This window comes from Limulus polyphemus, unplaced genomic scaffold, assembly GCF_000517525.1.
Source record: "Limulus polyphemus unplaced genomic scaffold, Limulus_polyphemus-2.1.2 Scaffold38, whole genome shotgun sequence".
In the NCBI taxonomy this organism is placed as follows: domain Eukaryota; kingdom Metazoa; phylum Arthropoda; class Merostomata; order Xiphosura; family Limulidae; genus Limulus; species Limulus polyphemus.
In genome coordinates, this window is record NW_013665648.1 from 1,129,716 (window position 1) to 1,144,210 (window position 14,495).

General features: G+C 30.1%; 1 protein-coding gene across 1 annotated transcript in view; it reads left to right on the top strand.

The window, feature by feature from the left end:
- The window catches only part of LOC106461313 (kielin/chordin-like protein), a 119,315-nt gene that overhangs the window by 63,954 nt on the left and 40,866 nt on the right, over window positions 1-14,495 (top strand). Inside the window, exons 29-34 of the mRNA XM_022388562.1 lie at window positions 1,380-1,556; window positions 5,767-5,937; window positions 7,003-7,085; window positions 8,563-8,824; window positions 11,115-11,288; window positions 12,121-12,203. Coding sequence (XP_022244270.1) covers window positions 1,380-1,556; window positions 5,767-5,937; window positions 7,003-7,085; window positions 8,563-8,824; window positions 11,115-11,288; window positions 12,121-12,203 — 950 coding nt within the window. The remainder of the gene's footprint in view (window positions 1-1,379; window positions 1,557-5,766; window positions 5,938-7,002; window positions 7,086-8,562; window positions 8,825-11,114; window positions 11,289-12,120; window positions 12,204-14,495) is intronic.

A 14,495-nucleotide genomic window follows, 5' to 3' on the forward strand; every position in this document is an offset into this window, starting at 1 on the left:
GTTCTAGGAAGATGGAGCACCGTGTCACACTGCTAGAAACACCCAAAAGTGGCAGGAAGTAAATGGTATCCATAAGTTGTCCTGGCCGAGCCAATCTCCTGACATGAACCCCATCGAAAACCTCTGGGCCATACTCGACCGGCAAGTCAAGAAACAACCAAAAAACCAACTTCGAAGAACAATCTACTTCATGTTTTGAAGCAAGAGTGGGCAAAAATCCCACAATCTAAAATTGACGAGATGATTCTCACGATGCTACAAAGGATCAACGAACTCCACGAAGCGAAAGGAAGATTTACTAGATATTACTTAAATTACAAATATATCAATTCATGTGAATATGACTGAAAAATTTATTTTTTCTGAAAAGGTGGTGTCTATTTACTTGTGTCCATGCTGTGCACATTTAAATTCTGTAAGATAGGTTTGTTTCAAACTGTGAAACATTTTATTGTAGCTTTTCCAGAATGTTTAAAAAAACAACAAAATTTTGTTTTTTTAGTATCATCTTACAAACAATTAACAGTAAAAGGAAAGTAAGAAGAAGTGACTTCTTTGCTTATAAAACAAAACAAATCATTAAATGACATTAAAAATTGTAATTAGTATTATGTTTGAGATGTTTTTTATACAAGAAAATTGTCTTTAAAAGAAAAAAAAAGAGTAAATTAAGGTTTTTATGAGGTTTATTAAATTGTACAAATAATTATTTTTTGATAAAAACCTTTATAGTATCAAAACGTTTTTAGACTACAGTGTTTTTCTAGTCTCCTTTCTAGGTAATCTAATCCATCCATATTCTTTATTGCAGGACACCCATAGACAGTTATATTTAGGTCTTTCTGAACTGCCTGTAAATGTAATCTATACTGGTGAATTTATGAGGAGCTGAAATTAGAAAACTTTTCTATAAAATGGCTTCCAAAGTTTAATAACTTGTAAAGCCAGCCATAATTTAGGCATGAATGTAGACTTGAATGAATCATTTCCATTGAAAATATCACTTATTGTTTACAATCATATTCATTTTGGCTTTTACTGCTGGTTATAATCATGGATCCTAGAATATGGTATTAAAGAGATGATGTTTTAGTACTGTAACGTATTCTTTTAGTTAGTTTATTTATGTTTAGTCAAATAAGAATGAAAATGATCACTCTTTGAGTAACAAAAGCTTGTTGAAATGAGGATTGATGCCAGTTCTTAAAATGATCATTTTAAATATAAAGCTAAAGGTCAATAAATAAACAAAATAGGTTAGTTATTAGGTTATGCAAACTTCAATGTAAATGTTAACATGCATGAGTTTTTCAAAAAAGGTAGTCATATGGGCATACCAACAAGAGGACTAAATTATTCTTTAAGATTTTCTTTTTCAGGATGTTCTTATAGTGGAAAAAATTTCAGAAATCAACAAGACTTCACAGATCCAGATGATCCATGTAGGAAATGTCACTGTCGGGATGGCCATGTGACCTGTAGCCATGTACAATGTTCCCTTATAGATTGTAAATCTTTCATTGAAATAGAAGATGAATGTTGTCCAGTTTGTCAGGGTAATTATGGTTTTATGATTGTGTTGATTAGTCTGTATTGTAGAACACTGTTCAGTAGAGGATTTTTACATGATAGTACAATGGATTACTAGTAGTCAACTCCATTAATAATGTTTATTTGTTTAAAATAAAAAATATCTGTTTTACTCATGGGTTAGACAGTTTATCTTTAATATATAAAGTACTTGTTTTTCCAGGACAAATAAACAAAAAATAAGCTGATAAGACTTTTAAAATTGATAAAACAAAAACATAAACACTGATAAACAACAGCATTTACATCTTTATTTTTTCCAGAGAGTCTTTAAATAAAAGTACAAGTTATACTTAGACATTAAGAGTACATACAGTGTCCTGGCTATAACTCTGATATCAATCTGCAATACAACACAAGCATAAAACTGAGAAGAAACAGACCTCTCAGTATCTGTTAGCTTCACTTTTATCATGTTGCAAAGGGTTTATGCTCAATGGAGTTATGTATATCACAGGCAAGAAAGTATTGTATGTATTTCAGACATTACCACTAGTTTCAAAAGTGCTCATATTTATATGCAAGGGCACAGTAGTTTTAACTGTAACTATTTTAGAATGGTGTGTGTGATATTTCCTTAGAGCTTTAAACAACAAGCTAAGTCCAAAGAACAAGGGAAGATTTGAAAAGATACTTTTTTACAGAATAGTTCAGAATTTTTATGAAACTGACTGAGTTCATCAAAATAAAATAAAATGATACAACACAATGTAAGACACAATGGACAATCATTATTAATTACAAACACAAGCACAAGGTGTATGCTTGCTTTGAATGCTGGACAGTTGCTTATACTGAATTTGAGCTGTTTTTCTTTTCTCCATACTGCATTCAGTGATAACTTTTACCAGACTGACCAAATTTAATAATACTTACTTAAATGATTAACATCAGATATACCCAAAACTACTGGCGCTACCCCTGTGATTGGTTATTCCCATTCAAACATATAGGAGATATCACATGACCTACCATTTTAAGACACTTTTTTACATTCATGCATAAGGTGCAGCTTTAAACCCATACCACACATAGGTAGAATAGATATTACCTCAAGAAAATAACAAAAAACAAAAGTAGCTGGGAGAAATTTAATGACTTTCTTGAACATTGTTATGTGAAAACTGTACATACCAAAATAACTAATAAATTCTGAAAGAACTATATTAAAATATGAAGGTAGTAAATGCATGTTATTTTTATATACCATATGTGAACCAATTTCATGGAGCCTTACTTAATAAAAGATACCCAATAATTTGTTCAGTAAGGAAGTTAAACTAATGTCAAAAAGCTTTTTCTCCTAAAAGAACTTAATCTGTCTTTAGATTTCTGTCACATAATTTCTTGGTGTTGAATAATTTGCTAGATTTTTAATACTAATTTTTCTGGATTTTTTTTAACTTCCCCTTTTGTACAATCCTTGTTTTTAAATCTTCCATTCTTAGTTTTTAAAGTAGTTTGAAATTTAGGTAACTATCTAATCTTCTCACCTTACTCCTCTTTTGTCTCTCCACTTTATGACATAGGCTCTTTTCCTTGTCACTTTAAAAGTTTTCACATTTGCAAAGATGTTCATTGGTGTAACTCAGTTACAAACCTAAGAAACATCAAGGTAGTTCTTATACTAAAACCAGTTACTTCTAAGTGTTAAAACCTCATCTGTTTCATTCAATGAATGTTTTTCTCCTAGTTACAATACTGAAAGGTGTAATAAAATATATTAGTGCATACCTTTTACAAACTGTATAATCTGTCAGCACCTAAAATGTTTTTTGTAATCTTTCACAGGGTTATGGTTCATTTCTCATTGCCATGAAAATTCACTGTACATTTGAGGGTTATGGATGCATTATAAGAGTAATAGTCAAATCCTACTATTCAATTAGAGTAGCTTAAGAGTTGGCAGTGGGAGCTGTTGATTAACTGCCTTCCATCTGACCTATCAGTTCAAAATTGGGGATTTCTAGTGCACATAACCCTTGTGTAGCTTTGTTTGCATATCTGAAACAAACCAAGTTTCATATTATTTAAAACCTAGAATTTTTCATTTAGATGTTAAAAATGATATATATCCTAAATGTACTGAAAAAGCTTTGATATCTTCTTTTTCCCAAGCTGACTGTTTCCATTGTTTCAGTACCCAAACCTAACTCAGTCTGTGTTTTACCATTTTCTGCCTGCTGTGACATTTGTACCATATTATAGATGATGCTATCACCTTTACTCTTGTAGTCACTTTTGCTATTGTATTTCATGTGTTGTGCTGATCTTTTTACTCATTTCTAAAAGGAAGAAATCAAGCAAGTCCAAAATTAGGTTTGTTTTTTTCTATCTTTTCATATGCTTACACATTTTTATTTTCTTCTTTAAAGTGTCTTTGGTTTTATTTATTTGTTATTGATTTTTAATGTCTCCTCTTTCTTGCTCTTCCCACTCGTAAGTCTTTGTTTTTGTGAATAAGTTTACACAAAAGTACTCTAATAATGTGTAAGAATAATATATGTAAGAATATGAAATTGAAATTATGTTTCAAGAAATAGTACACGAATGTAAATAATAAATTATTGTATGATTAAATGAAGAATAAAATAATAAAAAGAAAATAAATGACTTAAAAGAAATTATGATCAATATAAGTGAAACCTATGAATACCATATTTAAAATGATGTGAATAAATTTGTGAAAATCTCTTGCAATTCAATATTTATATTACTTATCACTAAGCTACACAATTTTGTGTTTAAACTTGGAAATTTACTTAACAAAGTGGTTCTATGTTATGTAGGTAAGAAATTTGGTATGTAGTTTGTTTTGGCCAAGTATTAAATCTTAACCAACGGATAATATAAGTTTAACATTCAAATATGCCTCTTTTTCTATGGTGAATATTTGTTGGAGTATAATAAATACACAAAAAATATAATCCTACAATTTTAAAATAAGTTAAAAAAATACAGTGAAAACATTTGTATGTTAATGATATTTTTTCAGTACTTTATTAATGTTATGTTAATAGTGTTTTCAATCTGTTTTTCTAAATACTAACCACTTTTATTTTCTCTTGTTTCATCTCACTTTTCTGATTCACTATATTAATGAACTGAATTGTGCATGGGGTTAGTCAGTTGAACTGACCTCGTACTGAAGAAGTAATGTTGACTATAAATTTGAGTTTATGTAGGTTATGGTATTTTCAGGAAATATAGCAAGCTTTTAGTCAACAGTACAAGTCTGTTTTTGTACTAATATATGTCTGTGATGAATAAAAATACTTTTGTCCATCGTACAATTTCAAATTGCATTTGTATAATCTCTAACAGCCTCCTAAATGCATATCTAAAGCTTTTTCAGTATCTCTGTATATTGTTTCTGGTATTTTCTCTACTTTAACACAAACACTTTAAAATCAGCAATGTAGGGTAATGTGAAATGTTGATAACTGACATTAAATACACAATACCATGTTGAATGGCACTCTGTACATGGTTGTGACATGCACACTTTATCCCCACCCATGCACATAAGGTTACGTTCTATTAGTTGTTATCTATTTTTACCTTTAAGACAATTAGTAAACTCTGTCATCAAGTAAGTGTCCTAGTATTTTATCCTACACTATTCTCTGCTTTGTTTATTTTAACATAGTCAAGGGTTGTTGGTGAGGGATGGAATGTTATGAAATATGTCTAACCAAAAGTAGGGGTAAAAAAATAATTTCAGAACTTTCAACATGCTAAGCTCTCTCATTATAAACTGATGAAGAAGGCTATAGATACATTTTTATTTTTATTAAAAGATAATATAGCTTAAGAAGAACTTTAAAATATTAGAAATATTAGACCCTGTTTGCAAATAGTATGCTAGAGATAACTATCTTAATAAAAACAGGTTTCCTTAAAATATAGAGTCCACCATTAAAACTCTTGAACTTTGGTAAAAATTCTATGCTAAGTCTGTTTTTGATATAAAATATCTTTGTCTTAGATTAAAATTTTGTAATTGTTTTGTGGTACAGTTTGTTTTTAGTAGCATTAAAGGTGAACAATTTATGTATCTCATATATGTCCAACGAGCATGCTTCAACATGAAAAGGGAAATTTGTTTGGCTTTTTTTATATTTAATTAATATTTCATTGTGTAATTGAATGCACTGTTCTGTGATGTTGTTTCAGACTGCCTGCACAAAAATCAAAGATTTTCTGATGGAGAAAGCTTCACTGACTCTACAGACCCTTGTTTAACTTGTCAGTGTAAGAATCAACGGGTAGTATGTTCTAGACAGATCTGTCCAAAAGAAACATGTTTACATCCATTGATTACAAAATGTTGCAAAGAGTGTGTAGGTGAGATTCTGATTTATATGTGTTGACCTATGTAGGAGCTTTTTTGTTATTGCTCTAACAGTTTTTATTCTGTACATAAAATTAGCATCTTCAAATGCCTTGTTTTTCAGATGTTGCTTTTTTACAGTAATAACAACAACATTCATTCATTGATACTGTTTTTGCTGCTACATCTTTAAGGAATGTATCTTATAACAAAGGTTAATATGTAAAACGATATTTTTACCATGTTAGTCTCTTTCATTAAGATTTAAAAAAGACATAGATTGCAATAATTATGTATGTTCACATTTCTACAATTATAATTGAAAACTATTTTCCAATTATTTTATGGAATAACAAGCTATGAGTAATCTATTTTTTATGGTATAAAATACTTGTATATTGAAATATCTAAAAAACAATTTAGCAAAAGCACTTGCAGTTTCAATTCACATGCTGATATACTTTTGTGGTTTATATATATATGTACAAACTCTACACTTTTAAGAACTCCATGTGTAATTCTATGCCACATATAACTGATAATATTAATATTTTTCAGTTTATTATTGGAGCACTAGTTAATCCATTTACTGCAGCTTATACATATGGCTTCTTTTTACTGTATCAAATCAGAGTCAATGCTATATAGTAAATCCATAAATTGATTGGACTTTTCTTAGCTTTGACAGTGCTTGCTGCCATGGCAGTGAGAAGTTATCATACATTCCTCTTTAAGATCTTGAGAGGAAACTGATGCCTATAAGACAGAAATAATTGACTTACTATATGGCAATGTATAGCAAAATGTCTATGAACAACATTAACATAAAACTTTACAATTCAACACCTCATATGGGAAATTTAGAAGCAAGAATCCACATGTGTACCAACCACAGTGAACAGAAAAACATTTAGAGGCCATATATGTACCAGCTGCAGTAAATGGATGGAACAAAGGGATTTTTACCTGTTTTCATTAAATGAATAGTTTTTCCCATTTCTTAACCTTTACATTAGAACTGATTGCATAATTTTCAGATCAGCTATTAGTTTTCATACTGATTTGCTGGTATTTTCTAGATTGTTTCTTTGAAAATAGAAAGTTTCCCAACAGGCTGTCATTCCAAAGGCCCTCTGATCCTTGTCAGACCTGCATGTGTGAGGTGTGTCAAGTATTTTTCTTGTTTCGATTTGAAGTTAATTATTTTCAGTTCGATTAAGTTTATAATGATTAATATAACATTCAGCAATGAACAATCTATTTATTATAATGTACTTTCAACCAAAACTAAAAAGAAAGAAACTCTTGTCTTTAAATATTTTACTATCAGTAACTTTGTAAATGTTCACTAATTAATGTTTTGGAATAATTTATTGAAAAAGTGGTTAATTAAAACATATTAAAAAGTTATGATCCTAATGATATTTGTTTATGTATACTGTAAATATAGTAGTGTCAATGTGATTTTAGGTTTATAACTTAAGTTTTAGCATTATTAAACAGCTTCTTCCCTTTATGTATCAGATGCAGAAAAGTGGGGGGAACAGAATCTGTCATAATGTCAAACTTTACAGGTTTTTTTAAAGTAATATATCATAGACTAAAGTGCAGAAGGAACTTTGTAAGTTTATGTGGATGTTTTTCACAAAAGATTTAAATAAAGACAACTTCACATATTCTCAGTTACTCAAGGTATAACACAGAGGTCTATCAAAACATCAATAAAGACAACTTCACATATTCTTAATTACTCAAGGTATAACACAAAGTTCTATCAAAACAACAATAAAGACAACTTCACATATTCTCAGTTACTCAAGGTATAACACAGAGGTCTATCAAAACATCAATAAAGACAACTTCACATATTCTTAATTACTCAAGGTATAACACAAAGTTCTATCAAAACAACAATAAAGACAACTTCACATATTCTCAATTACTCAAGGTATAACACAAAGTTCTATAAAAACAACAATAAAGACAACTTCACATATTCTCAATTACTCAAGGTATAACACAAAGTTCTATCAAAACAACAATAAAGACAACTTCACATATTCTCAATTACTCAAGGTACAACACAAAGTTCTATCAAAACAACAATAAAGACAACTTCACATATTCTTAATTACTCAAGGTATAACACAAAGTTCTATCAAAACAACAATAAAGACAACTTCACATATTCTCAATTACTCAAGGTATAACACAAAGTTCTATCAAAACAACAATAAAGACAACTTCACATATTCTCAATTACTCAAGGTATAACACAAAGTTCTGTCAAAACAACAATAAAGACAACTTCACATATTCTCAATTATTCTACTTTGAATCACACTCTCCCTATTAAAATGATACAGGGTTTACAATTTGTTATTGCTTTATATATCAAATTATGAATATATATGAAAATGAGCTGCTGATGAAATTTACTTCTAAGTATTTATAACTCTTTGGTTACATCTGTGGTTTATATAAAATGAGATCCTATATGCTTTTCACCTTCAGACTTTACGAAAAAGTAGATGGTTAAAAAATCAACTAGGTCGTTTATTTGTTGAAGATTATTACAAATGTATAGCTACCAACATGTATTTAATAACGTTTTGTTTTTATGCTTAATTCTTAAACAGAATGGAACTGTAAGTTGTAAGTCCAAAATCTGTGAAGAACTTGAATGTACTCACCCCTTCCAAGGTCGTTGTTGTCGAGAGTGTGGCTCTGACTGTAAATTTAGAAATCAAAGGTATAACAATTGGCAAGTATTTCCAGATCCATTTCATCCATGCCTTGAATGTGAATGTAAACTGGGTAATGTCACATGTAGAGATAAACCCTGTCCTTCTGCACACTGTGACCACCCTTTGAAACGTCACTGTTGTGAAGAGTGTGAAGGTAGGAACTGTAATGTTTTTGTTATTTTATAGTCAATATTACATAGCATTTAGTTGGTGAGATTGTAATAGATTGAAAATAATTATTACGTCAGCAATAAATTAATATCGCTTTTTTTTTTAGATGAAGAAACCCGAACAACTTATATATCAAAACAAAACATTTATTAAATGAAATAGTCTGCATTCTTATCGATGATGCTTTTCAATCTTACAGTCAGGTTATTAATTCCCATATTAAAGAAATCACTTGACTTTGAAGCAAAAAACATATCACTGTCCTCTTTATTACTTTCCACATTTGCATACGTTTTCCTATTAAGATGGTGTTGCAGTAAATGAAAAAAATGATAATCTGATGGTGCCATATCTGAAGAATATGGTAGGTGGGGGAGAACTTCCCAACCCAACTCCATAATCTTGTGTTGCATCAAACGTGCCACATGTGGATGTGCATTGTCATGGAGAAGAACACCTTTCTGATTGACGAGCATTTCTGATGAAGCGCTTGACTTAAACATTCCAGTTGCTGACTGTAGATCTCTGCATTGACAGTTCGCTGTGGATTGAGGAGTTCAAAATGAATTACTCCTTTGATGTCCTCCCACCAAATGCAAAGTATCACCTTCTGTGTATGGAATCCAGGATTTTGGGTCGGAAGTGGTTTTTGTCTAGGACTGAGCCATTGTTTTTGGCATTTAATATTCGCATAGAGAATCCATTTTTCATCACTGGTGACAATTCTGTCCAAAAATTGTTCGTGCACATTATGTGCCAGAAGAGGTTAAGCAATGTTCACACATTGGAAATGATGATCATCGGAGAGTTCGTGAGGCACCCAAACAAATAAAATACACATAACTTATATGTTTTAGGTGGTGTTACTTGTTGGACCCTAACTATATATTTTTAGTAAATATTGTGTTCTATGTATGAGTGTTTAATATATATATATATATATATACACACACACACATTGTATAAACCAAACATTACAATAAAACTAAAATTGAACAATTATTTTCCATTATCAGTCCTAGTTGTCAACATGAAGTCATAATGAATAACTTTTGTGGTCATAGCACCCGAATGTATTGAAGTTAATGGTTATAAGGTCTGGCATATAAAAAAAATGTTTATACTTTTTTTATAATAAATATGAAATTATCTTAAAAAGTAAATTATCGAATATGGAAACTACCTTGTGGAGAACTTAGAAGTCATTACTTATTCATTGGCTTATAAGTAACTAACTTTAAAATACTTAGATTTTTGTTTAGTATACCAGGACTAACTTTAGGTAGCTGGGCTTGCCTCAGCTGACCCAAGTTATACATGAACAATTATTCAAGAGAAAGGAAGGAGGATGGGGAATTAAAAACTAAGGTAGAGTTTTTAGTTGTTTAACATCATTTTGTAAATAAAAGGGTAGAGGTTGGGAATTTTACCATGTAAAATTTTTATGGTGGTCTTATTTCTGCTTTAAGGTTGTATCTGAGAATTAAGTGTTACTGCCTTCCCACAACTGTCTACAGACAGTGAAAGGTAGTAGGAGCTGAGACATTGTGGGTGTAAGCATTCATCTCCTAACCCCTAACTGATTTTGTATAGCTGCTGGCTATTTTAAGACCAAAATCTGGATTTTGTCTGATGGATGGAATATTCCCAACACATTTGGGTACTATGACCATGTACATTATCCATTAGCACTTAATGTTGACAACTAGGACTGATAATGGAAAATAATTGTTTAATTTTCGTTCTAGTGTAATGTTTTATATTATATGTATTATATTGTTTTATATTAAGGTCATTATTATTTTACAGTGCTGATTTAATCACCTATTGACAATTGATGTTGATAGTATTAGTACTGATTTTTATATATGTGTATAAATTTTATCAAGGAGGATGTATAGATAAGATTACATCAGTATTCAAGGTATCACATGATTTAATTTCTGGAGATCATATCCTGAACTTCAGCTTGATACATCATATATGTTGCAGAGTTAATACTGTTTGCTCTTATATTGTTCTTCTTAACTTCTCTATATTTTATGTGCACAGTGTCACCTAAAAATAGAGCTTACATTACTGTGAAAAAAATTATTAAAAGTTTGAAGTGTATTTTGTACTAAAAGTAGAATATCCTTTTTTTAACTTATTGAAAGTTGTTGGATTGAACATAATTTATCTGCTTATGTAAAAATATGACTAATTTTTTTAAAAATTATTTTATGATTTTTATAATTTAATATATAGAACTCTGTAAATAATCCTTTTTTCAGATTGTTTTTACCTTAACCGAGCTATATCCAATGGCCAGACATTCCGAGATCCATCAAATGTATGTAATCAGTGCACTTGTGAGGATGGAAACATTTATTGTAAGAAACATCCATGCCAACCAGTTTCATGTCAGCATCCAGTTTCAAATGGATGTTGTCTTGTATGTAATAAAGGTAAGTTTCATTATACCTTTCTTTCATCCTATATAGTAATGGCTCATAATATTACAATACAAGAAATCCAACAACAAGAGTGCTTTTAGAAAATCGACTTTTTTTCATCACTAGCACGTTGCAAAACTAACTCAGCAGTAAAGATGCTTTCTAACAATATTTTTCTGTTTTCTTGTTACAGACAGAATTTAGTTCATCATTGAAATCTTTTGCATTATATAACCTCTAATACATAAAAACCTACCTGTAAGATTCACAGAAAACTGTGTATTTTTGTCATAATTTGGAGTATACAAGTATATGCAGTTATGGATATTTGTTATATTGCTTAATTTTTAGTTGATTGAGAACTTAAGTTAGAATTTATGTTTTAAGTATTAATCTACTCCATTCATTTGAAATCCTATTTAGATTATATTTATTCTTTTCTCAAATTGAAATAAATATTTTTCTGTATACTGTTTTTCTCTTACAAAGTCAATTTATTTTCAGTAATCTAAGCATGTAAAGTTGTACAAAAGTCGAACTTAATATAAAAAAATTAGTTTTTATAGTAAAGATTTGATTGATGGCTTGATACTATTCTAGAGAAGTACACAGATAATATTTTAGTATTGGTCTCACATTAATCATTTTTAAGGCTTTGAACTTTGCTCACATAATTTTCTGGATTTTTTTCTTAATAATTCTTCCTATCTTGTGATCACTGTACAGTAATTAAAAAAATAAAACAATCATGGTAGTGTACTACAATAATAGCTTTCTTATATAAAGATTTTTCACTAATATGCATCATTACTTCTAATAAACTGTGTTTATCTTTATTTTATAGGGTGTTTTTTTGAAGGAAAGAAGTATGTAGATGGAGTAAAATTTGAAAATCCTCATAATACATGTCAACAGTGTTTGTGTTTGGTAAGAGTTTCTCTGAAATTTTTAATAAACAGAGAATCTACAACAAATCTTTATGAGTACAAAGTTGTTAAATATGAAAAGAACCTTTCGAATAAGTTTTTCCTTGTCACATAATTTTTATCCTATGTCATAAAGGATCTTAAATGTTGCAAACCCTCATGTGGCTTGAATAAAATTGATTTTAATTATAAAGTGATGAATAACACATGTTTAGTCACTTTCATTTTGTATAATGCTCCACAACTATTTTTGTTTTGTAAATTATGTAAGAATTATAAAACTTTTTGTTTTTTATGGTATCCCTAAAGGGACATTGTGAAAATATAGATATTCATATACATACTATCTTGTACTGTTGTGAGCATGAGATGCTTTTTTGTACTTTCCAGATTCTGTTTAGTGCACACTAGATACTATCTTGTATTCTTCAGGTATTATCTCATTGCCTACAGATTATATTTAGTGCACACTAGATACTATCTTGTATTCATCAGGTAGTATCTCATTACCTACAGATTCTATATAGTGCACACTAGATACTATCTTGTATTCCTCAGGTATTATCTCATTACCTACAGATTCTATTTAGTGCACACTAGATACTATCTTGTATTCATCAGGTAGTATCTCATTACCTACAGATTCTATATAGTGCACACTAGATACTATCTTGTATTCATCAGGTAGTATCTCATTACCTACAGATTCTATTTAGTGCACACTAGTACCTATCTTGTATTCATCAGGTAGTATCTCATTACCTACAGATTCTATATAGTGCACACCAGATGCTGTCTTGTGCTCACCAGGTATTATCTCACATGCATCAGATGCTATCTCATACTCATGAGGTATGACCACAAGATAGTATCTGGTGCATAGAAGATTGTGTGTGTATGTATATATATATATTTTTTTTCCACAGTGTTAATTTAATCTAATGCTTTTATATATATATAATTTTGTCTAGTAATTACTTTTTAAAGATAATAAAATTATTTGCCATTCAACAATGATTTTGGATTGATTCTTTCCAACTATAGTTTATTTATTTGATTGTTAGAATAGATAAATTATTGTGATTTTGCAGTGATAACCTATGATGTCTTTATAAACACTCCAAATGTAAATAAAAACTTCTTACTTTCTAGATTTAAGTTGTTTTGTAAGTATGCTGATTAAACTCCGAATTATATTTCATCAACACATATTAGTACTAAAGTAGTAATTTTATCCTCCTGCACCATAAGGTGCATAAAGTACTTGTTTCATTATTGTGCTGCTCTGTTCAGGTTTCTAATTGTCCATATACCTTCTTTCTATGTAATGTTTCTCTAGGTCATCCTCATTTTCTCTTTCCTGGTGGTATCTATGTTATCATTTGATGTAAAAATCATGTTGATGGGTTTCTCAAAGAGTGTTCTAAATATCTCCTTAATCATCTTGCCATATTTAATGTTTTAAGTTGGCTTGCTCTATATAGTATTTATGATGATGTAAGAAACTCTTTCCAGTAGACTTAAGCAATCATGTGCAGACATTTTCTTTGAAATGAGTTGATATTCATATAAATTTCTATTGTAAATTTTCATGACTACTCCATAAAGGAGAACAGACATGATGCTGGTGTTTTATTTGTTTATCAGTTCTGTTCTTGCTACTTTTTCTAATCTTTCTAGTTTATGAAAAATGTTGCCTATTTTGATGTTTGTTGCTTAGCATCTAGCACATCATTGCACAGTTCACTCTCTGGATAAGAAATATGGCTTTCTTCTAAAGGCATGGAAAATCCTTAACTATTTAAACTTTGATTAATATCTTCAAAATTAACTCATTAATTATAATTTTGGCTCAGTAAGTGCATCTTAATGAGGTCAGTAGATTTTAAGTTAACCTATCTGGTAGTCTGTTCATTAACTTAAAAGTTAGTGTGAACCTCATCATGTTATTACAGTTCATGTTGCTATGTCCAGTCATGCACTGTATGATTATTGTGCATCTTGACAATGGCCCTACAGAGTAATTTTCATTCCAAAAGGCCTGTTTTGTATAGATGTCTTATCGAAAGTAATCTACTCCTTCCTGCTTTTCTTCCATAATCCAACCAGTGTATGAGGATGATGGTTTTTTCATTATTCATTTCAACAGTCAGGTCACACAGAAATCCATAGGCACTGCATTCGGTGACTCTAGTGATATATATTCATATGTAATAGCATGAATATTCGATGACGAGGAACCCACTTTGAGACTAATAATGGCTGGAGACGGCTTAATAGGTAGTAGTAGAGA